Source organism: Idiotropiscis lumnitzeri, chromosome 11 (assembly GCF_059441095.1).
Source record: "Idiotropiscis lumnitzeri isolate Australia: NSW breed Sydney's pygmy pipehorse chromosome 11, RoL_Ilum_1.0, whole genome shotgun sequence".
Classification (NCBI taxonomy): Eukaryota; Metazoa; Chordata; class Actinopteri; order Syngnathiformes; family Syngnathidae; genus Idiotropiscis; species Idiotropiscis lumnitzeri.
Genome location: NC_142401.1, coordinates 11,209,200 through 11,236,329, shown reverse-complemented (window position 1 = coordinate 11,236,329; position 27,130 = coordinate 11,209,200). Strand labels below are relative to the sequence as shown.

The following is a 27,130-nucleotide window of genomic DNA, read 5'->3' as shown; positions in this document are numbered from 1 at the left end:
TAGAAATTGAGTACCCTCCCACACAGAATGCGTACACGTGACTTCCATCTGCCGTATACGTTGTTGAACGCGTACCAAGTGACGTAAAGACATAATAATTGGATAGGTTCATCCGGCAGGTTCACGTGAGTTATATTTTTGGATGCTATTAAAGGAGACATCCGCGGGTGTTAAAATATAGAAAAAAAGAAGTGTATGTGTGTGACGTCCTCGCACTCATTCACAGCTTCGCCGCCTCACTGCGCATGCGCAAGTAAACAGTCGGTAAATCCACCACGATAAATTCCCAAACACGTTTCTATCATCACCGCCAACGGGCGTGTGATTTATTATTTTGCTTAATGCTTACTTTGACCTTTCCGCCCCACAACATTAATCAGACAGTATTTCATTTCGCCTCATGATTTGAAAGGAGAAGAAACGGAGGTGGGAGGGAGGCTCGGGGAGAGGAGGGGGTGGTGATGGTGGTGGGGGGGGATTCCATCAACATTCCCAACAATCATTTTGATTGGAGTCGCCGCCGTGCGTGCGATAGGCGGACCCAAATAATAAAAAAAGAGCGCTCTTCACATCCCACCTCGGAGGAGATTAGCGACCACAATAGAGCCAAGGGGGGAGGCAAAACGCATGACATTCGCGCGGGGGGACGGCGGCGGACAGGGCTGAAGGCACGCTGGACGACACGCGACTGTAGCGGTCCATCTCGAGGGGAGATATTCCACACTTGGACTTCTCCGGTAAGGCTGTTGATGATTTGCTCCAGTATGTCAGTTTTGAGCTGAAAACGACCACGTGACATTGGAAAAATATATCTTAAGAAAATAATTTACAGTATTTCTAAATAGTGTTTGAGTTTCCTCTGTTGCAATGTCCTGTTGTTTCAACATAAGGAAAAATTACATCAAGAATGTTAATACTGATTATGATTGTGTAATAGCAGTGTTTTTCTCCTCTTTTATTGAGCCACGGTTTTACATGGGGGAAATTGTGTCACACACCACTAGAAGTATACAGATGTGCCTTGAGATCCGAGTGACCTGATCTACAGGTTTTCAAGATAACAATTTGAGTTGACTGACTCACTTCTTAACAAGCACCAGTTTGGCCGATTGTGATCAATTCTTCAACAAATAGGCTAAAACTCTGAACTGTAATGCCACTACCATTTGATATTTACTGTCAAACTAATCAAAAATCGATGATTACAAGTTTTATATTTAAAACAACCATATAGATTTGTTTTCGGAAGAAATGCTTAGCTTAATGTTACCCAAAAATCCAAAACGCCATAGATGGAGTAACAAATTGGTGTCATAGTGTGATAACCCTCAATGGAAATATGAACACAAAGTGAGGTAGCACATGTAGACAGACAGGTTATATTATAGCATCTGCCAAAAAAGACCAATATTACTGGAGGTGACTGAGGAGCTGTGTCCGTCTCCATATATATTCTTATGCCTTTTGTTCTATTAACCCCAAATGGCAAAGGCACGCACACCAGAAGCAGCTTCACAGTCTCAATGAATTAATCATGGTGCATGAAACCTTTTAATTCTTTACATTCCATTTGATTGTTACAACTGTATTATTTTATGAAGTATGTCATTATTATATGTTTATTATATCCTCTGCCATCGAGTGGCCTAGCATTTAAATTTTCTTCCTGTTATTTTAAATCAGTGACATTAAAGATGAAGACGGATAAACAACATTTTTGCGGCAAATAAATAATCACCTGATCACTTGATGATCCCTCAAAGTACACTAATGTGCTGTGTCACAGTGATTTGGTTATTACTTGTTTTCAACACGAGGATGAATTTGGCCCGAAGGGATGAGTCTATCAAGAACCTCAATACTGATTATCACTGCATTTTTGGCGTGTTTCCAAGCCTTTACAGAATTAAGGCACATTTTTTTTCCCACCTGAAAAATCTCACGTCACACAAACAAAAATGTCACAAAAAGTATACAGTATATAGTGAAATAATGATTTTCTCATCTTAATTTACAAATAAATTACTTTGTTGAGCTTAAAGACATTCTATTGTATGAATGGCAACAGGTGAATGCACAGTTTAATTGAACTATAATTATAGTAGAAGACCAGTTGTAAATATAAGTTACATTTTTTGTACTAAAGAACTGATTATTTTCAGACCAACTGGGTGATAATTTTCCGCAACACAGCGACTGGGAATTACTGATGCTTTATACTTATACATGTGGTATTACACGTACACTGTGAAGGGGTCAATTCCCTCAAGGCATAGCTTGCTACACTAATGTTTCCCATTGAGGGTAAATAATTGGACCGCGAGTGATTGTGCATTTAGCAAAGGCTCTTGCATTCGTCAAGTTTGATAGTTACAAAAATAATTAGTGACTAGCCATTATACCTTCAAAGGTGCAATATGTACTTTGTTCTGAAGTAGTAAAGCTTATTTTTCTGCCACCAGCAAAAGCTGTCTCACAGTGTTAGGTCAGCGTTTCGTGCTCAGGGGACAATTTTGCCTCTTTTAACACCACTTCTAACAGAAATGGCGGGACAAAGTCGACCTTCATACCTAATGTCAAGAGGTTATCCTGGTTTTTTTTTTTTTTGGGAAGACCAAATTAGCCCGTGGGTTGCCAATTTTCACTGCTGAGTAAAGCGATGACTCTCAATTTTTTTACACCAAGTACCACTTCAGAAAACATTTTCCCCTCAAGTACCAGTAAAATACCAACATTATAATTCAGTAGCTTGCAAGGCCTGCGAGGCTAAGAGTTGTAAATGAAAGTTTAATGCATACAGCGGATATAAAACATCTGCATGCTTTGTTCAAATTGCAGATTTTTGGGAGACCCCAAAAATTAGACCAATTAAAAAATGTATTTTAAAAAAAATCAATAAATGTTTTTTGACCTTTCAAGAGGGAAAATGAAATAATTCTGAGTATTTCAAACATGCTGTTGTCACACATGTATTTGCATGGTTGTTGTGCGGAAAGCACATCCATCCACCCCTCATGCAAGGAAACAGCGCCTCTTCTGGTTGCATCCGAATTTTTAACGACCAATCAATGAATCATGTCCAGTCCAACTATAAGATATAAAAATGATATGTAGTTGACTGTTTTTGATTTACCTGGATATTCCGTAGCAAAAAACCTCTTTTAGGCCTAACACTGGAGTAGATTATATTTGTTTGCCCTGCAAGGTCATCGAATCTTTTCGAATGGTTGACCGCACCGTTGTGGGTGACTAGGCGCACCTGCAGCAGACAAAGTCCTCTACCCGTGCATGATGAGTCAGATGAAGGGTTTGAGGGCAGCAGGTGGCTGCTGGAGGTGACACGCCGAGCCAGAGCTCTCGTTCGTTCCACCGTCACAATGCAAATTTCCCTCAGTGACTTTGCAGTGAGAACACGCTGATCAAGTTTCAGCTGGCATCAAATCATCAACATCCTCGATGTTGGTCTTCCAGGCCATGTCCCCTTTAAGTCACAATTTTGTGTTGTTTTGATTCATGGTAAAATTCACTTGAATAGCACATGTGTGTCTTTGGGGTTTTTAAATCACTTTAATATCAATGACACAGCAGCACCAATAACAACCAAAGGTTCATTATCTTGGCTGCTTTGACATGGGGTCAGGGCTCGGCATCAAACCCGCAACCTTTGTATTGGGAGACCACCACCCTACCACCTGAGCAATCCTCCACCATATGGCACAACTCGCTCAGTTTTAATCGACAGACTTGATATTTGAGAGGCTGATGGCTTCATGTATTGACGGTTCTTGTGCAGTTCCATGACAGAGACTCTCCATGCTTTGCTTCTTAGCCAGCAGTTCAGGGTGTACACCGCCTCTTGCCCAAGACAGCTGGGATAGGCTCCAGCATGCTTGTGGTCCTTGTGAGGATAAGCGGTTCAGAGATGGATGGATTGTCAATTATTGTAAAACACAAAATATATAATATGTATTGTACTGGATGTTGATTTGCACCCAGAAATACAAATTTTATTGCATTACATCTGAAATAAGTGATTTCATTGTAATTCTTTTAGGGCTGGGCGATATGACCTCAAATCAATATCGCGAGAAATTGAGCAATTTTACCCCAATAACGATAAATGCACGATAAATCTTCTAAAATTTTCGGTTTATCGCCCAGCCCTAAATTCTTTTCATTCTGTGTAAATGGCACTGTCACAGACTGGAGGGATGACGTTGACCGAGCAATACGATTTTAGACTTTTAATGGTAGTGCCAAAGTACCTGAGTGATAAGACGATGCCGGAAAGGTTGAATAGAGTCCTGAAAGCACCTGCTGTGTTGATAGCAATTGTTGCTGTCTAACAAGTATTTTAAAAGCCACAAGTTAAATATTGGCATCTAATTTTTCTTCATTGTGTAATGCCGTTTTGCTATGTAAAAGTGCATACACTCGTTGCAAAACGGTTTTGTTTCAGGAGAATTGCAATTATTTGATCACAGTAAATCACACCTGCTCCTGATGCTCCAATTCTGCAGAATCTCTGTGTAAAATACACTTTTACTATTTCATACATTTGTAACTTTCTTGATTGAATTAAAGAAACTAAAGTTGTGATTGATGCTCGCTACAGTATAATGTTATGAATCACATTGTTAGAATTGCTATTTTCTATGCTAGTTTTTTTTTTTTCAAACAAATAAGATGACAGGCATTTTAGAACAAAATTAATCGACCGTGTGTCATTAGGGATGTTCCACTATACATGGACAGAAGAATTAGGTCACCTAACATTAGCAATGTAGGCAGTGAAAAATGTGGCCCCCACTTTACAATTTTAACAGATTAAATATTTCAGGAAAAAATGTAGAGTGCATCTCATAAAAATCCAAGCTTGCTTTATCCAACACAAAAGGAACTTCCCAAACTGTTCCCTCAAAGTTGGAAAAATACAGCTGTCCAAAATGTCTTGGTATGATGTAGGTTTAAGATTCAGGTGGAGATAAGACGTTTAGTTCCCGATTGAGTCAATATACTATCAGCCTAACAATCACAGACATGGCAATACCGTGGATGACCATCATTAAACACGCATCAGACACGGTGGCCAGCAATTAACCATAGTGTGACTCGTCATCATTCTTTGGGACTTCCATGTGACAATCAGCAGTGTAACACTGCGCTCACACACTGTGCAAGTTGTACTTCCAGCTGGATGAATCCATTTGCCCCCATGCGCCCTTTCTTTTGCTCACATCCCGTGCGATGACGGAAAGGCAAAAGAAAGACAAGTGGCAGATGCCAACAGAGGGTGGCACTTTGTTTGGGGCACATGACTGAACGAGGAGAGCTCTGGTATTATCCAACAGTTGGCAGGTTTCAAGCTTTCTTATTGTTCTGACCAATATATGGGCGTACGCCTTCCTCTGTGGTTCTGTCACTGCTCTCCTTTGTATTCGCTCGCTGGACATGCCGCCTTTGTCTCCGCAGCGCAAAACTAACCTCACTCGGATGACGATCTGGGGGAAACAAAGACTTTTTGTTTGCTTGATGGCTCTTAGAAGAAGTAGAAGTCATGTAATCTGAGACAGTGGTGTTGAGTTGGTGTTTGTCATATGCATGCCCATTTTATTTCTTGGTGGAAGTCACATTTGTTGGACAAATGTTCGAGTAGGCTTTCTGATGAACAACATAAAAAATGTACAGTACATCTTCCACTTCCGTCGTCATTACTTGACAAACGTGCACGCTCACCATATTCTGTGAGGTGAGTATCTCATGGTAATCCCAAAGAGGAGCAACAAACGCTGCCATTTAAAATATTTTCATTTGAATTAAAAGGCCAATTGGGCGGCACGGTGTCCGACCGGTTAGCACGATGGCCTCATAGTTCAGCGGTCATGGGGTCAATTCCGACACAGGCCTTCCTGTGTGGAGTTTGCATGTTCTCCCCGTGCCTGTGTGGGTTTTCTCAGACTACTCTGGTTTCCTCCAACATTCCAAAGACATGCATGGCAGGTTGATTGGACACTCGAAATTGCCCCTAGGTATGAGTGTGAGCGCGGATGGTTGTTCGTCTCTGTGTGCCCTGTGATTGGCTGGCACCCAATTCAGGGTGTACTACTGCCCGAAAACAGCTGGGATAGGCTCCAGCACCCACTACGGCCCTCGTGAGGAGAAGTGGTACGGATAATGGATGGATGGCTGGATGGATAAAGCAGAAAAGTGACAGACATCAACCTGGAATTCAAGCTCCTGCTAGAAGTGGAGTGAGTGTTAAAAGAACCACTGCACTGGACTTCCACAGGGTGTAGTCATTGGCCAGCAGCAACACACCGGTATTCATAATACAAGGGCCTGCATAAAATCACCATCACAATTTAAGTCTTATTTATTCCGGCCTATCGCAGTGGTCGTTAGACAGCTAAGCAAGCCAATTGATTTTCTTGAATTCTTACCTCATGTTTTTTATGATTTGTAAAATTAACTTAAATATTTCTTTGAAAACTGCTGATAAATACCCATAATAAATTAATATTGGACCAGAGAAGTGGAGGACTGCGCCCTGGGTTTGGTCCAACATGGTCAGCAAGCTTTGAAGCAAACTCTGTGATAAACGTCCACGGAGTGTGCTTGTTTGTACTGATCTTATCAAAGATGTAGCTAATCCTGTCAAAACTATTTAATAAAAACAACGACAGCCTTATAAGAAATTCACATTGGACTCGAAAAGAAGACGACAATACCCTGGGTTTGAATCTCTGGCCGATGGTCCGGCGGGTTTGCCTCAAAGTAATCTTTGAATGAAACCTCCACATTCATCCATCCTGAATGTTTTCTATTCAATCACCCTGCATATGAAAAGGTATGCCATCATGTACATCAATGTGCATGATCACCCCGGCGTGAAGAATCACCAAAACAGACTGTGATGGTCAGACACCATCACAGTCTGTTTACTACTTTTATTTCAGGCAGCTGCTGTGTTCATTGGCACATGCAGCAGCACTCAAATGCTGCTTTGTGACATGTCGTGGGGTGGGAGTGAGGTTATTCACCCCTCTGTCGCTATTTTTATACACAGGCAAGGACGTATAGAACAGCCTGAGCGGTTTCATCCGAATATCCCGCGAGATGCTTCCGTATCCGATCAGACACACCATCTGAGGTCTTCTGGTTTAACCCAGTATTTAGTAATAAAATATTACCTGATAGATCTATTAGCTGCCCATCAGTAAAATGGTGAGCATGCTTAATCTCTTAATCTACTGAAAATCTCTTCCTGACCATAGGATGGAAGGGAGGATGAGGAATTTGCATTAGTTGTACCATTCAGAAATCTAACGTGAGGAATATTTGTGTTGTGTTTCCTCCATCCTTTCTCTTCACAAATCACTGAGTGCCAACGATGCATTTCAACGGATTAAGATTTTCAGAACTCCACTAGGGACCCAATTAAGTAAGCTTCCGTGACGACAAGATCCGGTGAGAACGTCATCAAATTGGACGCACTTGTGACTTACGGTACCAAGTTGCACATTTGATCTGTCTCTGAGGAAAATAACAAATGCGCACATGCATATGAATGACGGAGGATGAATCAGAGTGCACAGTCAGACTGTTCAGGTATCACTTTAGGAATAACAATCAACAAAACCGCTCCGGAGCTGACGTCTCTCAGGACAGAGGCCTGCGTCAGAGCAGGCTTTCGAAATCTCAACTTGCGCTGGCAAAGTGAGGTGTCGATTTGGAGGAGGGCTCAAGTAAACATAGCCTCGGCTTTTGCCATGAAAAGACACATTTACTACTCCCACAAAGACCACCACAATGTGTCATTTACTCACCCTTGGATTGCAAGGATAAAACAACTCTGCATTATCAGATGTGTTGGAATTAATTATTACTCATTGTCTTGTTTTTGGGAGAGTTTTTCAACAGTTATATGTTATGTCTGCTAAAGACCTGTGCGGCGCAATCCGACAGCTGACAAAGATTTATCCTCATCCTCGTCAGTCTATCTGTGCTCTGCAGAGCACGATGACGCATAAGGATAAGAAAAACAGCAGAGCGTAAGAAAGAGCAAGAGAGAGCGAGAGAGCGCCTTTTCTTTTTGCTAGGGAATTAATTATCTTGGCAACAAGTTTCTGCAGATGTGCACATGTTCTGGATTGTCAAAATTTGCTGCATGACAGATTTGAATTTTAATCAGGTACATATAGTATGACTGCAAAGTAATGACTTTTTTCTTATGCTTGAGTATATTTTTAGAATTAGGGGATAAACGTTCAAATGATACCTTGATTTGCGCGGCTATTGAGATACAAGCCATCACTCAGCCATTTTTTTTTTTATTTGCTCTAACTTGCGAGCACTAACTTGAGATGCAAGCACCGTAAATTGACAACTTACAGTTTGGCAGGTGGTGAAGGATTCTTCCCAAAAGAGACTTCAAGCTATTTAGTAATATTCTCAGTTGATATTTACTGTCAGTCGAAACATAAAACACGTAGTCATGCAATTTTGCCTTAAGAATGCCCCCACTTGTTTATTGCTAGAAAATGGCTAATGATTAGCATCAATAGTCATGGTGTTATGGACATTTGAACAGAAAAAAGTGCAGCAACACATGTACAGTAGACAGACAAGATCACAATACTGTCTGCATGTATGTGTTGTCCTCTGCAAAAGTGACAACTATTATTGCGGATTACTGAGTTACTGCCCCCTGTGGCCAAGGAGGGTACAGCACTAGGAGCAACACAGAAACTTGAATTGAAGCATTAAATTGTAATATAAAAACTCTTTAATTCTTTAGATTCAATTCAATTTTGTTATTCCAAGTGTGGTCAAGTAACAAATTCAACTTTGAGGGCACCGCCGTGTTCTCAAATTGTGTCCTTCGCTCTAACAATCACAAGGTGTCGTCATTTTGCGAGGTCAAAATAAAAGATATAGGGTGCCATTATAGAGTGGCTCTAATTATTGTTACTATAGCCATGCTCCATCAAGCGATACCGTTCGGTTGAGTACACGACACCCTGATGTGTTTAGTGTTTCCACCACAGGTGACCGGATGGGATGCTGATAGCTGCTTGAGCTCCTCAAATAGCATGACATCATAGCACCAGGATAGACACCAGTGATTTCAATCAAAAGGAAAAACATGACATATCGTGAACTGTCTGACCAAACATCTTTAAATTCCCCTCCCACAGAGTTTAGAACAAGACGTTGTTGTTTCTGTAGCGTTGTCAAAACCTGAGGTCTAGAAATAAAACAGGGCTTTATTCTTCAGGCCACGGATTCCCAACCACCAGTGCACTGAGGGTGCATCAGTTTCACTTAACTGGTCAGAAAATTATGATTTTTTTTAAATCACAAATATTGTCTTTATTCATCTATCCACTGTATGCAAGTGGCATATAGCGACAGACACAACAATTAATTAAATCCTCCCACTATGTAGCAGAAGGTACAAAATGAACTAGTGGATCCATTTGATATATTTTTGTTTTTTGGTATGCCAACCCGTGAGATTTTTCAAATGTAAATTGAATGCCTTAAAGGGGGAATAGCCTCACCTCTCTAATCCTTACCACACTTGAGTGTGAATTGAATTCCTTCCTTTGTTGCTTCTTCACTTAGCTTCTATTCGCTAGTCTTTAGCTTCCTTGTTGGCAAACAAGGGCTGGGCATTTAAAAAAAAAAATAGCAAAGCAAAGCTCCAGAAGTCCAATGTAACAGGTTGGTGCAAGGCCACGTTGGTGTTCCACCTGTGAGTAAACCCACAAGTGATGGGCTATCAACAATTGACCCCTCATCAATCTCAACTCTTGTCTCTGATTGGCTGTTTTTCATCAAGCATGGTGGTTTCTTAAAAAATAAAATTAGAAGTACAGGCAGATGGAGCAAGAGATTTCTTTCATGTACTTCTGCCCGGTCATACTGCCAGTTTTTACAAATATGATGAATTGCAAACACCCACTTTCAGTCTAGTATGTAGTATAAGTCGGGAATTATTCGTTCTCTGTGATCTCATTTTTGACAGGACTGATAATGCCAGGACACAAAATTAGAATTTGCTGCCCAAACTTAAAATTTTTTCCCATTCCTTCCCCATTGTAACACAGACGTAACCTTTCTTTGACGACCAATCAATAAGCATGTCTAGTCTGGCTCCACCCCCCACACACAGGTACAGTATTTCCACAAATAAAGGTGTGCCCTGAATTTGACCCCTTCAAATAATTATCTGTAGCTCTCAAATATCAGTAAGATACTTACGGTATTTATTCTGCTACATTTCTCAAGACTTACTTTGGCTGCCACTCATTCCGACTAAGTGGGCATGTCCTTGCGGGTAAGTGATAGGATTGCAAACCCTCTGTTGCCTTTGGTCGCAATCGAACACAATGATCGTAGGAGCGATGACTCCCACCAATCAGCTCCGCTGTTTGTAGCCGCGCTGCTTGAGGCCATTGAGGTGGCCCTCTAGTAGCCCGCCAGCCCATCGTCCATTGCCCTTGAATGGCTTCCCCTTACTCTTCTTGAGATTTGTCGACCCTGTGAGTGGCAGCGCGGTTCTGTGCAGTGATTTGTCCAATGTGAGGGGCCATCGCTGCCGTCAGCAATTCTGCTACAGCTGCACACGAATAAAGGACCGTGGCATTTGCTGAATCCAAGGTGGCATCTTTTCAATTAGAGCTTCTTTTTTTTTTTGTGTGTGTTGTCATCCTCTCGAGTGGCCGAGCAAACTACAGCCAAAGGGGCCCCGGCAGTATAATGATGCCCTGGCACAATAGTACCAGTGTTACCCAACCTGTTCCCAGGAAACGGCACAACATGCGCCATTGTGCACTGTGCTTTGCTGCCCAACCACGTTGCCCGGGTTTAGCCAGAGACACGGAGAGGCCTGGCTGTGCTGCGAAGCTCACGGCAACGCGGTTGGAAAGACAGCTTCTCAGGAATGATAGATGAAGTCTAGGTGTATTCACCTCTCACTGCGCTTGATGTGATAATATTACAAAAAAAGCGACATTAGCGCAAAAGCTGTGGAGCGGAAGACTCCTGGGGCGGGGGATAGCAAAGACAGCTGAGTGGTTGCCAGGAATGGTGCGACAGAAAACCCCTGCATTGTTGCTATGTTGAACGCTCCTCAATAAACAAGGGGACCAAAGGAGAAGTGTCAAGCAAAACGGAAAAAAAGCAGACAGCTGAAACCGGTTGTTAGCTGGTCCGAGCTGGTTCTCTTCTTTATATCTGCGTGGCATTTGTGTGTGTGTGTGTGGCACCCAGCGTGCTCTCCCTGCGAGCCTTCAGGGGTGCTTTTGCAGCACAGCAAAAGGGATCATTCAGTGCCAGCCAGCTGGGGGTGGGTTTTGGTCTGCAGCGTCCAGGAGAAACATGTCACAGGCGACTTTCTGAGCCAGCCGGTCATCTAAGACAGCAGCGCACGACTCGCAGGAAATAGCCAAGTGTGTCACCCTTCAATTCAAGTCCCTCTTTTTGCTGGGATGCCACCTGTCAGTTGATATGTCAATTATGATTGGAATTTGCATGATGTACCTTGCACACTGATTTGGACAAATGATGAATTTTCCCACTGTATCCTATTGTCATAGATAAACCTTCATTATGAGAAATAAATAAATAATACAGCTTCCTTTGAGTGTGCTCCAGCTGAACAATTAATCAAATACAAATTGACATTGCAATGTATTAGAATGCCATTGAAATTTGTATTTTTTTAAACTTAGTTTTTATTCAGCATTATGAGTCTTCTGCAACAAAGGACAGAAAGAAAAAAGGGGCTGACATATGAAAGGAAGCCATCTAGCAGGAAAGTTAAATACAACTCAAAGAACTTCTTCACTTTTATAGTGATGGCACACCAAGAAAAAAGTTTTATTTCTTTCAATAATGTTCACATTTCAGTGAATGCCTCCGGGAAACAGTTGCCGGTTCCTCCTTCAACCATTTTCCTGTTATGGCCTTTTTGCTTGCCGTAGCGTGCTTGTCTCGCTTCCTCAGTCCAGTTGAAAAGTTGCTAGAGTGAAATGGACAAAAATCCCCTTCAAGCAGTTACCCAAGATTCTGATGAAGTGTTTCAATCACATTAGCCCAGTAGAGTGAAATCTTTTGCAAAAATGTGTAAGTGTCTTACTGATTTACCACGTTGAGCATTTTTATTATGTATTATTTTCCACGTCAATTCGCTCAACAGATCAGAACTTGAGGTGGTTGCTAATATTTTTCCAGTCCTCATTGGATAATTCTTTCACTTTTTTTAGTTGTAGTGCTAGAAGTTTTTTAGCCAGCGCTCCCGTTCATACACCTGTAAAAATGTTCATCGATGGATTTCTATGCCCCACGACAGATGAAAGAGGATCATGGATCTCAGTTTGCTGGGTTTCTTTCCCACCTAGCAGTTTTGTTTTGTCACACAATGCAATCAGGACTCTGAGCTGCGCTGTTTTGGAATTACTTTATTGTTTAATTTCATAATTACCATGAATTATTTTTCAACATCGCTAACGTCACGTGATTCATAACGTTCATCTTTTCCCTTCTGCAGATCTCTGGTCCAAAGTAAGAAGCTTATTCTCCTTGCACGAGGCTGCGACTGAAGCCGGTTTTCCCTCCACCAAGACAGCAGAGACGACATGAGTGAGGAGAAGCCTGCAGAGACTGTGGAGACGGCGCCCGCTGAGATGAATGCAATTCCTAACGGGAAAGGTCACGATGCGGTCGATGACACCACTGCGTCCAAAACCTCACCTGTGGATGATGGGCCAACGTGAGTGTCCAAACACTTTTTAATATTTGTCTAATTTTCAAGAGGAAACATTTCTTACAAGTCATTCATCACTATCTAGATAATGAGGCCTCACTGGTTAGTTGGCTAATGATGTCATCATGCCCACGGCCTAGTCACTATAGTAACTGTCCCATAACTGCAGGGTTTAGGGCACAATCCTTCGAACAGTGAATGTGATGTAACCACTCGGTGTAAGTGGCTTTAATCAAGACACCGACTTCCTCCTTACGCGCCCATTGAAAAACAGTGCGGCCTAATTGCCTGAGCTAAAAGCCTAATGATCCTGTCCCTGTTGTCTGGCAGTCATTTTCCAGCATGTAATAGCTGTCCCTCCTTCAGTCATAGACAATCCTGTCATCATGTCGTTGTTGTTATTGTATTATGACTGGGTATCATTTTCTAATTGTGCACTCGCTGGGTGATGGATGGCCTCTCAACAATGCTTGTAGGGAAACGGTACCCAACAGTGCCCAGAATGTTAGGTATGTCCCCGTTAAAGAGTTCATTTGTGTTTTCTGTCTGTGATAGCAGAGGGAGTATCACCATAAAGTGCATTGGAGACGTCCACATTTCATCTCTCAAAAGTTGGGATTTTACATTGAATTTCAATGGTAGTGTGGCAAGCTGCGTATTGTTTAAAGGGGACGTCGACCCTAAAGAAAATGTTCAGTGCAGGCCCACGAGACAAAACGTGGCATTCTGATTAATATTGTGGAATCTGGAATATGAATTAAACAGTAAAATCTATCAGTCTTTGCACATTTCAGGGGCGGCCATTTTGTTTCTTCTGTCAACTGAGAATGACATCACAGTAGCTCGGGGCTCAGATTATGACCAATCAAGGCTCAGCTTTTGTCAGAAATTGAGCCATGATTAGTCATTATCTGAGCCTGCGCAACTGTGATGTCATTTTCAGTCGACAGAACTGACAAAATTGCCGCTCCCGAGATGGCTAAACACTGATGGATTTAGCTGTTTGACTCATATCATAAAATGAATCAGAATGCCATGTTTAGACTAGTGAAGGCACATCGAAGATTTTATTGCAAATTATTTTTGGGGTTGACTTGCCCTTTTAGGAAATATATTTGAATACCTAAAATGGTTTTAACCCACCTTGACAGAGTGTTAAGATTGACAATATCCCACAACGCACCTAATTAGTTGAAGATTACAAAACATAAGTGTGTATATTTATTCAGCAACTTTCCACTGTTTCAGCCTCCATTGAACAAAGAAAATACTGATAATAATGTCGCTGAAAACAGAAAATTTCTTAAAGGGGCAGTCACCCTATTATGATCGTTTTAAGGGACATATGCAAAATGTTCATTATGATTTGCACTAGTGATTGACTTTTACTAAACAGCGTGTGGACAATAAGACTATGTATCAAAAAGTGATTTAGTATCTCTGTAGTTTGCAGAGCAGTGTGTGGGACATGCCAAAATCTAATGAAAAAAAAAGTATATAATGAAGGAAAGGCATTTTAAGAGACTTTTCATTGTACTAACATGCATACAAATGTGTGGCCACTTATAAGAAGACAAGAGTTAATTTTTTTATAAATAATAATAATAATAATAATAATTTGCCCTTTATTAGTCCCACAATGGGGAAATTCGAGATTCGAACCCAGGCCTCCTGGGGAGACTGGGTCCTGAACGCGGCGCCTTAGACCACTCGGCCATCCTGGCAGCCAAATTATATGCGGACGCATTTTTAGTTTCACCCCCTTGACAACTGGCATTGCCTAGACGGGGATTCGTACCAGGGTCCGATGGTGTCGCGCTCTGCATCGTTAACCACTCGACCACGGTGGCTCTAAAAAATTCCCTTTATTAGTCCCACAATGGGGAAATTCGAGGTTCGAACCCAGGCCTCCTGGGGAGACTGGGACCGGAACGCGGCGCCTTAGACCACTCGGCCATCCTTACATATTCATGATGATTGATTCTAACGAGGACACCAAAGGCACTTTATAGTGGTATTAATCAAGCAACAGGTTTTCACATTTGACATCTCTTGGCTTCTATTTGTGCTCTTCATTTACTGTATTTGTCCACTGAAGTCCTAACAGAACTGAGAATACTGAGGCCAACCAGCCAGGACAGGAGTTCTCATCAGGTGGCGACACCAGCAAAACAACGCGATTTACTGATGTAAGATCATGTGACTCTCAAGTGCAAGATACAATACATGCTTTGAAGTCGTAACATATTGTTCCTTTCTATTTTGGTTATAGTTTGAGGGAAAAACATCATTTGGGATGTCCGTCTTCAACTTGGGCAACGCAATCATGGGAAGTGGAATCCTTGGACTGGCCTACGCAATGGCCAACACGGGAGTTGTTCTCTTTTTGTAAGTTGTTTCCAAATGAAAAGTGTTTTTGGAGTGGATGTCCAGAACCCCAGAAAAAAATAATGCACGTACGGGGAGAATATGTCAAATCTCCCCTTGAGAGCATATAGTACGTTCTAACAATTAGCCTACCATGCTGTTGCCGTTATAATTAAAACGTGAAAACAATTCCGTAGAGTGCGTTCCTGTCATTTAATTTGTGATGCAAGCAAAAACAAAAGGAGAGAAATATTAGTGTCACTTGAAACCTTTCACGCAGCTTACTTTCGGTAAAAAAAGAAAAAAAACAACCCTTTTTCTTGTTTTTATTATTATTTTAGACTTATTGCCACATTTGTCATATTGTACCATGTGACCAAGATTTTTATCATGTGAATAGCTTTTCCTACATTGCAATTCGTTTTAATTTCTCGTCCCGTTTTCCCTCTCTCCCATTACCTGCTTGTTTCGGTGGTGACATCGCAACAACAAAAAAGACATCCAAGCTCTGTTTTCCTGCTACTTTCATTTGTAAATATTCAAACTCCTAATCAGGCATTTGAGGTTTGAATGTTTTTATTTTGACTCATGACCAATTGGTGTCATCTGACTCATTTTCTTAATGCAAAGTTTTTTTCCTAATACATCTTTGTCCTAATTTTATTTTAACAGCTTCCTATTAAGCAGGCAGCTGATGTAGGGCAAAATCATTAAATGAACACGGACTCATCATGCAAAATGAAATGGCACGCTGGGGAGAAAATACATTGCCACCTCTTTAAAGGCCAATTTAAGGCTGGTATCAGCTATTCTAAGTATATTCCACAGTTTCATGTTTTTTTTTCTTACCTGAACAGAGACATTTTTTTAGTTAAGTCTCTACTTTCTACAGTGTGCCTATGTGTCCCATATTTGATGTGGCTTAGCATCACTAAGCCTCTGCAGCATCACTGTCTGTCAGAGTATTATTGTCCGCAGCTTCCAGGTACTAAAAAGCAGTTGATTTTACCCCCTTCGGTTTGAAAGATAAAGTAACTGCAGTTGTGACATTTCCGTTCCGCCAGCCTTTTCTTTTTTTCCATTAGGATTCCAAAATAATAACTGCATATTAAGGTCATTATTTTAGGAAGGATGTGATTCATCAAATATGGCAGTTGTAAAGAAATGCACAGTGGCTCTCAAGTATTTTTTTTTAATCCAAAATTAGAGTAAGGGTGCTATAATTTTTTAGCGCAATATGACATTTTAGTTTTAATCCCATCAAATTTGTCTCCTCCTCTGATTTTCACGTGAAATAATTTGCGGTGTTTTCCACGACGGTCATGTCTGGAGGATTTAGCAGCGTAAGCTTCTTATATTGAGCTGAGTTGTGTTTTTCCCCCAAGTTTTTCACTAAATGAACCCAGTGTGTATCTTTTGAATCTTGGCCTGTGGTTCACATAGCTCACTTTTACGCTGCTGGCATGGTCTCGCTTTCTGGGCAATGCTCCATTCACATGCGCCCTACCATTGACTGGAGACCAGTGCAGGATATATTATGCTTTCTGCCTTTAGTCAACTGGGAAAGGCTCCAGCCTCCGTACAACTTTGCACAGGTTGAAATGTGTCGAGAAGGATGGATGGCAGCAAAATATTGGCTGCTTCTGAGTATTCAGCACGTCCATGGCTCAGTCCAAGCTTGAAATGCAGCTTGGTGGAAAGTGAACCAAGTGTGTCACTGTGTGTGATTGTCAGCAGAGCTGTCCTCCCACTGCCACTCCACTGACTAAATCCTCCACCTCAAGCCTGCCCGGCATTCTTCTGCACGCTGGAATAACAAATTGTTAATTGTCCGAGCATCATTGAGCGTTTCCTCACACTTTGTTTAAGAAATTGATTTGGGCGTTTCTCAGGAAATCCATTGAAGCCTTTCTACCTAAGTGAAAACCAGGGATCCCAAACCGGTAGACTATATGGGTCAAATAGCTGATACGCCCGTTTCATATTTCAGCCTGTTGTTGAAGCCACTCATGCACTTTCTAATATCGTACCGGAAAGATTTCCCCATGTTAGAAGCTAAACCCTAACAACCTAAGTGCGAGACCAAATTGGACATATCGTTTTTCAGCCTGTTGTTGAAGCCAATCACACCATCACAAAATGAATACCAGAAAGAATTGCCCATGCTAGAAGCTGAACTCTGACAACCTAAGCACAAAACAGAATTTGGTACATAGTTTAAGAGAGAGACCTACGGTTTGCAAGATGAGTTCATCAACCAGCAGGATCTTGAGGCCAATCATTTGCAAATCCAGGAACTGTACAGGATCACCTTTCCCATACCGGGAGTTGAACCCGGGCCACCTGGGTGAAAACCAAGGATCCTAACCGCTAGACCATACGGGACAAAGTCCTTGGGTGCTTGTTTCATTTTTTGGTCTGTTGTTTAAGCCAATTACGGAATACAATGGTAACAAAGACTTTCCCATGCAAGAAGCTGAAACACTGACAACATAAGTGCCAGACCGGATGGGGTACATGGTTTCAGAGAGAAGTACGGTTTACAGGATGAGTTTGTAAACCAACAAGTCCTTGAAGACAATAAACAAACCTAGGTACTGTAGAGGACCGCCATTCCCATACCGGGAGTTGAACCCGGGCCACCTGGGTGAAAACCAGGGATCCTAACCGCTAGACCATATGGGACATGATCTGCCCATGCTTGATACAATTTTCGGGCTCTCGTTGAAGCCAATCACACAAAATAAAAATCAAAAAGACCTGCCCACAAAACACTGACAACTTTAGCACTGGACAGAACAGTTCAAGAGAGAGGGATACAGTTAAGATGAGTTCATGAACTAGCAAGGTTTTCGAACCAATCATCAGGGAATCCAGGAACTCTACCGGACCACCTTTCCCATACCGGGAGTTGAACCCGGGCCACCTGGGTGAAAACCAGGGATCCTAACCGCTAGACCATATGGGACAAAGTCTCAGGGTGCTTAATTCCTTTTTTAGGCCTCTTGTTTATGCCAATCCCTTAATATGTAAAATCGTAACCAAAATTTCCTGTTGCTAGAAGATATATACTGACAACATAGGTGGCTGACCGAATGGAGTACAGGGTTTAAGAGAGAAGTACGATTTACAAGATGAGTTTGTAAAGCAACAAGTCCTTGAAGACAATAAACAAACCTAGGTACTGTAGAGGACCGCCATTCCCATACCGGGAGTTGAACCCAGGCCACCTGGGTGAAAACCAGGGATCCTAACCGCTAGACCATATGGGACATGATCAGACCATGCTTGATACAATTTTCGGGCTCACTTTGAAGCCAATCATACAAAATGAAAATCAAAAAGACCTGCCCACAAAACAAGCTAAACACGAACAACTTTAGCACTGGACAGAACAGTTCAAGAGAGCGCGATACGGTTAAGATGAGTTCATAAACTAGCATGGTTTTCGAACCAATCATCAGGGAATCCAGGAACTCTACCGGACCACCTTTCCCATACCGGGAGTTGAACCCGGGCCACCTGGGTGAAAACCAGGGATCCTAACCGCTAGACCATATGGGACAAAGTCCTTGGGTGCTTGTTTCATTTTTTGGTCTGTTGTTTAAGCCAATTACGGAATACAATCGTAACAAAGACTTTCCCATGCAAGAAGCTGAAACACTGACAACATAAGTGCCATACCGGATGGGGTACATGGTTTAAGAGAGATGTACGGTTTACAAGATGAGTTTGTAAACCAACAAGTCTTTGAAGACAATAAACAAACCTCGGTACTGCACAGGAGCGCCTTTCCCATACCGGGAGTTGAACCCAGGCCACCTGGGTGAAAACCAGGGATCCTAACCGCTAGACCATATGGGACATGATCAGACCATGCTTGATACAATTTTCGGGCTCACTTTGAAGCCAATCATACAAAATGAAAATCAAAAAGACCTGCCCACAAAACAAGCTAAACACGAACAACTTTAGCACTGGACAGAACAGTTCAAGAGAGCGCGATACGGTTAAGATGAGTTCATAAACTAGCATGGTTTTCGAACCAATCATCAGGGAATCCAGGAACTCTACCGGACCACCTTTCCCATACCGGGAGTTGAACCCGGGCCACCTGGGTGAAAACCAGGGATCCTAACCGCTAGACCATATGGGACAAAGTCCTTGGGTGCTTGTTTCATTTTTTGGTCTGTTGTTTAAGCCAATTACGGAATACAATCGTAACAAAGACTTTCCCATGCAAGAAGCTGAAACACTGACAACATAAGTGCCATACCGGATGGGGTACATGGTTTAAGAGAGATGTACGGTTTACAAGATGAGTTTGTAAACCAACAAGTCTTTGAAGACAATAAACAAACCTCGGTACTGCACAGGAGCGCCTTTCCCATACCGGGAGTTGAACCCAGGCCACCTGGGTGAAAACCAGGGATCCTAACCGCTAGACCATATGGGACACGGTCTGAACATGCTTGATACAATTTTCGGGCTCTCGTTGAAGCCAATCATACAAAATGAAAATCAAAAAGACCTGCCCACACAACAGGCTAAACACTGACAACTTTAGCACTGGACAGAACAGTTCAAGAGAGAGGTATACAATTAAGATGAGTACATAAACTAGTAGGTTTTTCGAGCCAATCAACAGCGAATCCAGGAAAAGTACTAGAAAACCGTTCCCATACCGGGAGTTGAACCCGGGCCACCTGGGTGAAAACCAGGTATCCTAACCGCTAGACCATATGGGACTTGGTCTTGGTGTGCTCGATTTATTTTTTGGCCAGTAATTGAAGCCAATCATGGAAAGTAAAATCGTAACAAAGACGTTACCATGTTAGAAGGTAAACCCTGACAACATATGCGCTTGACCAGATGGGGAATATGGTTTAAGAGAGACTTATGTTTTAAGCGACGAGTTCTTGATGTCAATCAAGGAATCGAACGGGACCACCATTCGCATACGGGGAGTTGAACCCGGGCCAACTGGGAGAAAACCAGGGATCCTAACCGCTAGACCATATGGGATGTATATTCAAAGCATTCGTTTCAGATTTCAGCCTGTTGTTGAAGCCACTCATGCACTTCGTAATATCGTACCGGAAAGATTTCCCCATGTTAGAAGCTAAACCCTAACGACCTAAGTGCGAGACCAAATTGGACATATCGTTTTTCAGCCTGTTTTTGAAGCCAATCACACCATCACATCATGAATACCAGAAAGAATTGCCCATGCTAGAAGCTGAACTCTGACAACCTAAGCACAAGACAGAATTTGGTACGTAGTTTAAGAGAGAGACCTAGGGTTTGCAAGATGAGTTCATCAACCAGCAGGATCTTGAGGCCAGTCATTAGCGAATCCAGGGTAAGTACCAGAAAACCGTTCCCATACCGGGAGTTGAACCCGGGCCACCTGGGTGAAAACCAGGTATCCTAACCGCTAGACCATATGGGACTTGGTATTGGTGCGCTCGATTTATTTTTTGGCCAGTAATTGAATCCAATCATGGAAACAGTAAAATCGTAACAAAGACTTTACCATGCTAGAAGCTAAAACCTGACAACATATGCGCTTGACCAGATGGGGAATATGGTTTAAGAGAGACTTATGTTTTAAGCGACGAGTTCTTGTCAATCAAGGAATCGAACGGGACCACCATTCCCATACCGGGAGTTGAACCCGGGCAACCTGGGTGAAAACCAGGGATCCTAACCGCTAGACCATACGGGATGTATATTCCAAGCACTCGTTTCATATTTTGGCCTGTGTTTGAAGCCAATCATTAAATCATACAAGAAAATTTTCTTCATACTAGAAGCAAAACCATTACAACCTAAGCGATAGTCCAAATATGATACAGACTTTAGGAGAGCCACATCCGGTTCACGAGATAAACTCATCATGAAGTATTTGATCAGCAAACACCAGAATTGGGAATCCAGGAACTCTACCGGACCACCTTTCCCATACCGGGAGTCGAACCCACGCCACCTGGGAGAAAACCAGGGATCCTAACCGCTAGACCATATGGGCCGTGGTCGACATGGGCCTGATTCATTTTTCAGCCTGTTGTTAAAGCCAATCCTGCTGCAAAATGACAGACTCGCACATGCAAGAAGCTGGACACTGACTACCAAAGCACTAGACAAAATTGGGAGGTATAGTTCAGGAGAGAAACATACGATGAGACGAGTTAGTGAACCAACAAGTCCTTCACACAACTTATCAGCGAATCGAAGAAGAGGGTAACCTTTCCCACACCGGGAGTTGAACCCGGGACACCTGGGTGAAAACCTGGGATCCTAAGCACTAGACCACATGGGACATACCCACAATTTACTCTTTTCATATTTCAGCCTATTGATGAAGTCAATCGACAAAAATACCAGATAGACTTCCCCATGCTCGGAACTGAACACTAACAACCTATTTATGAAGGATTATAGGGGAGGTCCAAGTTGTTTAACGTTCCATGAAGTGAGGTTCACGGTCCCACAATTTCAAACCAGTTCAATATACGTACTATATGTTTAAGTCCAAGTCAGGGAATGAAACATGATTGCGGCTAAAATAGAACAGAGCGCAGGAGGGAGATTATTGTAAACTCTGGATTCCCCCTCAATCAGTCAATTCCAACATTGCGTCGTTTCTTGTGAAAGAGTCCATCTGCTGTGTGGTTGCTTAGTGTGGTAGAGGGCAGAGGGCAGCCAACTTGATCAGCTGCAGCAACAATCCAAGATAAAGGCGAGCCACAGGGACTCACCAGCGTGTTTCTATACCACAGCTGTATAAATAGCCTGCAGTACATGTTTTATATGCAGTGCAGGGTGAAAAGAAAAAAATGGATGTGAGAATGTCAATTTCTATTTTGTCACAGTTGGTATGGCTAAAGAGTTAAATGCTGACAGTCATTCAACTTTTTTTTTCAATGTACTTTTCTTTTTCAGGGTTCTCCTAACAGTGGTGGCCGCTCTTTCATCATATTCCATTCATTTGCTGCTCAAGTCTTCTGGTATTGTAGGTATGCACACAAAGTCCAAATGATATTTTCTCACTTAACAAGGAAGGTCAAGAACAATATTGTACCGCAAAAGGACGTCTACATTTGCTAGCACAAGCTAACGTTGACGTTAAATATAGAATAAGGCCTACCATTGGTAGTTAGGACTTAATGCGATGCGAGTGGTCAAGGATAGAGATGTTTAGTGAACAAGCAGAACATAAACTCCATTTGTATTTGCTAATAATACAAAAAATGTCCTTAAGTAGGAACTAACATCCGATGGCCACAACTCACTGCAAATCACTCAACACGTGTTAACAGCCAGTCAACTCTCCACTCATATTTACTGACACCCACGTCACTCACCAGGCAGGCCTCACCATTTAAAGCCATGCACACTTAAAGTAAACAATACAACAATTTAACTTGAGGATGGTGACCCCAAGTGAAAAAAAATAAAACAATGCAAAATTATTTTTCATCAAATTATTTGATTAATCGAGGGGATAAGCTGTAGAGTACTTAATTTTAAAAATATTTGATAGCTGCAGCCCTCGTTGAAAATGTATAATAATAATAAAAATGGGTAACAGCACAATGCTACAAATCCAGCCATCAATTTTAAGGATCACTCCCATGTATATTGCACGAGATCAAATGAATGAAGTACTTTTCTTCATGCTTTAAGGTATCCGTGCTTACGAGCAGCTCGGCTACAGGGCTTTTGGCACCCCGGGGAAGATGGCGGCAGGTATCGCCATCACGCTGCAAAACATTGGAGGTGAGAACGCACGCCTCACATCTGTCCTCTCACATCCACATCTTCTAATAACAGTGACATTTTTTGCACGGTATGCAGAGATTTCTTTTGCTCGTGTATCCTACAACCCCCGCCCCCTCTCTCTGAAATCTAACGATGAGTTTCTCCCTTTCACAGCAATGTCCAGTTATCTCTACATAGTCAAGTATGAGTTTCCTCTGGTCATTCAGGCCTTCCTCAAGGTGGATAAGCCAGCAGGGTGAGTAATCGGTCCATGACTTAAAATCGTTAATTCCCATTTTTGTAGTAGTAGATAAACGGCCCGGACAGTGACTTGCATATATCAGGTGGGAAGCACTAAACGCCTCATTTGTTTTCATTTAAACCTGCCCTTTGAGAAACTGCTGGCATTGGAGCCATCTTTCTTGCATGCCAGCTGACTTTGGGAGAAAAGCTAACTACACCCTCAACTGCTCACTAGTCAGTTGCAGGGCGCATGAGGAGATGGACAACGATCCACACTCACACTTTCACTGAGTAGGAAGTGAATCCGCACTGCTTGCGTAAAATGTACCACTACAGTATTGCTTCTCAAATAGTGGGGCGGGTCCCCCTGGGGGGTGGCGCTCGTGCGATGCTGATTGGGGCGTGTGCGAACCTGAGGAACCTGGGGAACATGTTTTTTTTCCCGCCGCACAACAATGACGTGTAATTGCACAGCCACTCCAGTAGTTGGCAGTGCCGCTCTCCTTGCCCATTGTGCGCGGCGAGTATAAACTCTACGGTGTCGGTTTGTTTTTAAACGAAAATGCTATTATTTATAGTGCCGAGAGTGGGTGATGGTGGTTGTTGGCTGAATAGTTTTCTTCTTGCTAGGAGGGGCGTAATGGAAAATAATTGAGAAGCTCTGCACTACACCATCAATGAGTCATTTGACACATATTTAAATGTAAAGTGCAACAAAATGAGGCAATCAACTCTTTAAGTAAATTACATAAAATACACACTTGAATAAAATAGAAATCATATACATTATAAAGATGATTAAAAGCAATTTAACATATTTATGTGATACATACAGAACCCAATATCGGCGCTATAGATTTTTCAGCATTAGGTAGAGTCATGTGGAGTTTTGCAAAATTTGCAACCGGAACTTTTTCAGAGGTGTTGGCTTCTCTTTCAGCAGGTTCCTTAAAGATAAAGATGTCCTTTATTAGTCCCACAATGGGGAAAAATGCCACACAGTGCAAAGAAAATCCTACAGCGACTATGGAATTCATTATTTTGGAACAGCTAATTATTTGCTTGAATCCACAATGGCAGAAAATACCCAATGGCACCAGTTCAGTTCAGTGACTTATTGTGTCATCTCATGTGTTGGGTTAAGATCCGGAGCCATCTCACTGTCATGCCAGTAGAACATGCGGCGCAGCTGGCGTGCAAACAGCTGTCATAGTAACCCCGGAGGAGGAGAGCAGCATGGCCAAACCGGGAAAGTCTCACACAAAAACACGGCAACTCTCCACGAGTGCGAATGTAAACCGTGGGATATCTCTGGTGTGCAGGTGGCCGCAAAGGACAAACAACACTCGCTTCCTTGGGAGTTGGAGTGTGATGTTAGCCCCTCACCTCTTCACTCTTAACCCACTTAAAGGAGATGTAAAGTGTTTCTTAGTAGGCATCGGCGTGGTTTAATTGACCGTTTGCCCAAAAAATTGGATTGTTCTTTGTAACCTGAATATAAATATGGCTTAAACTCTAACTCAACTCAATTTTCGGACTCAAACAAAGTTCATTTGGCATTTCATAGCTCCGAGAAGAATTAACTATATTATTCATTTATTTTTTTCTTTTTCTTTCTTTATTTATCACACCTTTATTATACACCATTACTAACCACCTACACGGTTCCCACCCCTCCAAATTTTATCTACACGTAATAAAAAAAAAACTTTTAAAATGTAAATTGTAGTATAAATACAGAGTTGCTGATTTTAGGCAACAAGCTGTCTAATTTGAATGGTGTAATTTTTTGTAAGACAACAATTTTCTCCTAAAAATAAAAAATGTTTTTTTTGTTTTTGGCTGGTATGACTTAGAAGGAAGGAAAAATAGCAAGAAAATGTGCATGTAAAGCAAGGTAAATCTCCAATAGCGTGATTCCGCACAAACCAAATTGGACGTGTCTGCTTTTAGTTTGGATAATTTCTGATCAAAGGTTTTGCTATTTTTCTGTCATGTTATTGGACCAAACCAGCAACTGAATCATTTATTGTGCTGTCAATTTGAAATAATGGCCAGTTTTTCAATATAGAGTTATAAATGCGGAAAAAATCAAATTAATTAATCAATTAATTGTAAAATAATCAACAGATTAATTACCAAATTATTGTTAGCTGTAGTCCGAGCTGTATCTAAATAACAGCAATACCCAACATAATATTCCAACTTCAGTCTGCAGCTCGAAATCAACGCACTTCCAGTTGTAAACGAAAAAACATATTTTCTTGGCTATTCCGATCGCCATTTTGGAATTTTGTGTCGCAAGTGGTATTGTTTTGAATAGAACGGTACTTGCTGTGGTCTATTTGCAATTCATTATCTTCTCTAATTAATGGCGCAACTCCCTTCAAGCGGCATTTTTTTTTTTTTTTTTTTGCATCATACCACAACGGCAAAGAAACCGGAGATCACAAAAATAAAAAAATCATCGACTGTGACGTGATGTCCACATTATTTTCTGTGTGTGTCACTCATTATTTGATTAGACCTGCAAACTAAATCCACTCTTTACCGCTTCTTTGTTGTCAAATAAAAACAAAACATTTAAGATCTTTAAGATTTTGTGGTTCATAATTAAAATCATTTCTGAGCGCGACGCTCACGTTTGTTTTATCCAACACAGTCAACCTTGGGCATGTTTATTTATGCGAAGCTGCTAAACTACTTGGTTTGTCAGTGCTCCTGGATTGGCAGATGTGTTTTTGCTTAAGCATCTGTGCCTTTAGAAAAGACGGCAGGGTTTGTGTGTGTGTGTGTGTGTGTGTATCTGCAGTAATCAGGGAAAGATTGTGTCCCTGGACCAGATGTCCCGAGGGCAAGGTGACAACAGGATGGATGAGCCTCTTCATTTTTTTTTGTGCTAGACAGCTACAAAGAGGGAGTGTGTATCTCTGCAATTTTCCCACTTGATAGAAGAGAAGAAGTGAATCACCCTGACTAAAAATAGCTCCTTGTTTTTGGCAGTAGCGTGGCGCATTGTGTCACGGTCATGCTTTGTAAGAGCTGAGTCAAAATCTTCTTTCTTAGTATGACACATTCATAGACCATAGATGGACAAAAATCACCCGGACACCTGATTTATTTTTGTTTTACCGGTGTTAGGAATTCAGTGAGTTAGTTAATTGTTGTCATTTATTTATTTATTTACAGTACTTTGTGATTTTCTCGTTTGGTGTCGTGCCGTAAGATTTTTGCAATGTAAAATCCCAATAAAATAAAAGATGTTCTAAAGCGCAACATATAAGAGATACAACACTTCCCATCCTTTGAAAATGCCATTTTAAAATTTTTTTTTTTTTTTAATTAATGGATGCATTCAGTGACCTTTTACCATAGCTGATAAAATAAATACGTAACAATATTGAATCCATATTTCCTGCACTCCCTAAATCTGGCCCCCACTTAATAAATGTCATACATTATTGTCTTCTACGAATGTATTCGTTCCCAGATTTATTTTTCTTCTGCCTCTCTGCAGTGAATGGTACTTGAACGGCAACTACCTCGTGATCTTCGTATCCATCGCTGTGATTTTGCCGCTGGCGCTCATGAAGCAGCTTGGTGAGTTTATGAATCGCAAATACGAAAAAGGTGGGATGGCGTAGATAATAGGGATAAGTATCGGAGCCTTACAGTAGCATCAATATGATTGTTAAAATATTTGTGTCTTCACTTGCTTGTGGATATTCTCATTCATTCACGTCATTTCATTCTCAGGGCGCTGAAATCGGCAGCTGGACTTCTGTTTGTCTTAGAAGACGTTACGCCTCTCATCCGAGTTGCCCAATTTGGAACATAAATAGTCGGGTTTTTCCACACTAACTCAGGCTGGTGCAGTCCAAACCAAACCTTTTGGCAAGGACTAATCAAACCTACTCGGATGAGAGGTGAAACATCTTCATGATCGATTCAACGCCCTGAGAAGGGTTGCCTCACTGCGACTTG

The 27,130-nt window shown here is 41.7% G+C and overlaps 1 protein-coding gene and 11 non-coding genes across 13 annotated transcripts in view; 1 reads left to right on the top strand and 11 right to left on the bottom strand.

Annotated features, from left to right (window-relative positions):
- Positions 1–478: 478 nt before the first annotated feature.
- LOC148327380 (sodium-coupled neutral amino acid transporter 3-like) overlaps positions 479–27,130 on the top strand; it is a 32,999-nt gene continuing 6,347 nt past the window's right edge. Inside the window, exons 1-9 of one of the 2 annotated variants that reach the window (XM_088308328.1) lie at positions 479–737; positions 12,557–12,778; positions 13,249–13,281; positions 14,871–14,961; positions 15,045–15,160; positions 22,085–22,158; positions 22,829–22,921; positions 23,078–23,159; positions 26,664–26,746. In XM_088308328.1, coding sequence (XP_088164454.1) covers positions 12,645–12,778; positions 13,249–13,281; positions 14,871–14,961; positions 15,045–15,160; positions 22,085–22,158; positions 22,829–22,921; positions 23,078–23,159; positions 26,664–26,746 — 706 coding nt within the window. In that variant the 5' untranslated portion in view covers positions 479–737; positions 12,557–12,644. The remainder of the gene's footprint in view (positions 738–12,556; positions 12,779–13,248; positions 13,282–14,870; positions 14,962–15,044; positions 15,161–22,084; positions 22,159–22,828; positions 22,922–23,077; positions 23,160–26,663; positions 26,747–27,130) is intronic. The other variant, XM_088308329.1, reaches the window with a different exon arrangement.
- trnae-uuc (transfer RNA glutamic acid (anticodon UUC)) lies at positions 17,453–17,524 on the bottom strand. Its single transcript has one exon. It is a non-coding gene; the product is annotated as a tRNA-Glu (tRNA).
- On the bottom strand, positions 17,753–17,824 carry trnae-uuc (transfer RNA glutamic acid (anticodon UUC)). Its single transcript has one exon. It is a non-coding gene; the product is annotated as a tRNA-Glu (tRNA).
- On the bottom strand, positions 18,036–18,107 carry trnae-uuc (transfer RNA glutamic acid (anticodon UUC)). Its single transcript has one exon. It is a non-coding gene; the product is annotated as a tRNA-Glu (tRNA).
- trnae-uuc (transfer RNA glutamic acid (anticodon UUC)) lies at positions 18,340–18,411 on the bottom strand. The gene has a single exon. It is a non-coding gene; the product is annotated as a tRNA-Glu (tRNA).
- On the bottom strand, positions 18,632–18,703 carry trnae-uuc (transfer RNA glutamic acid (anticodon UUC)). The gene has a single exon. It is a non-coding gene; the product is annotated as a tRNA-Glu (tRNA).
- On the bottom strand, positions 18,932–19,003 carry trnae-uuc (transfer RNA glutamic acid (anticodon UUC)). Its single transcript has one exon. It is a non-coding gene; the product is annotated as a tRNA-Glu (tRNA).
- trnae-uuc (transfer RNA glutamic acid (anticodon UUC)) lies at positions 19,224–19,295 on the bottom strand. Its single transcript has one exon. It is a non-coding gene; the product is annotated as a tRNA-Glu (tRNA).
- trnae-uuc (transfer RNA glutamic acid (anticodon UUC)) lies at positions 19,524–19,595 on the bottom strand. Its single transcript has one exon. It is a non-coding gene; the product is annotated as a tRNA-Glu (tRNA).
- Positions 19,816–19,887, bottom strand: trnae-uuc (transfer RNA glutamic acid (anticodon UUC)). The gene has a single exon. It is a non-coding gene; the product is annotated as a tRNA-Glu (tRNA).
- trnae-uuc (transfer RNA glutamic acid (anticodon UUC)) lies at positions 20,520–20,591 on the bottom strand. The gene has a single exon. It is a non-coding gene; the product is annotated as a tRNA-Glu (tRNA).
- On the bottom strand, positions 20,796–20,867 carry trnae-uuc (transfer RNA glutamic acid (anticodon UUC)). The gene has a single exon. It is a non-coding gene; the product is annotated as a tRNA-Glu (tRNA).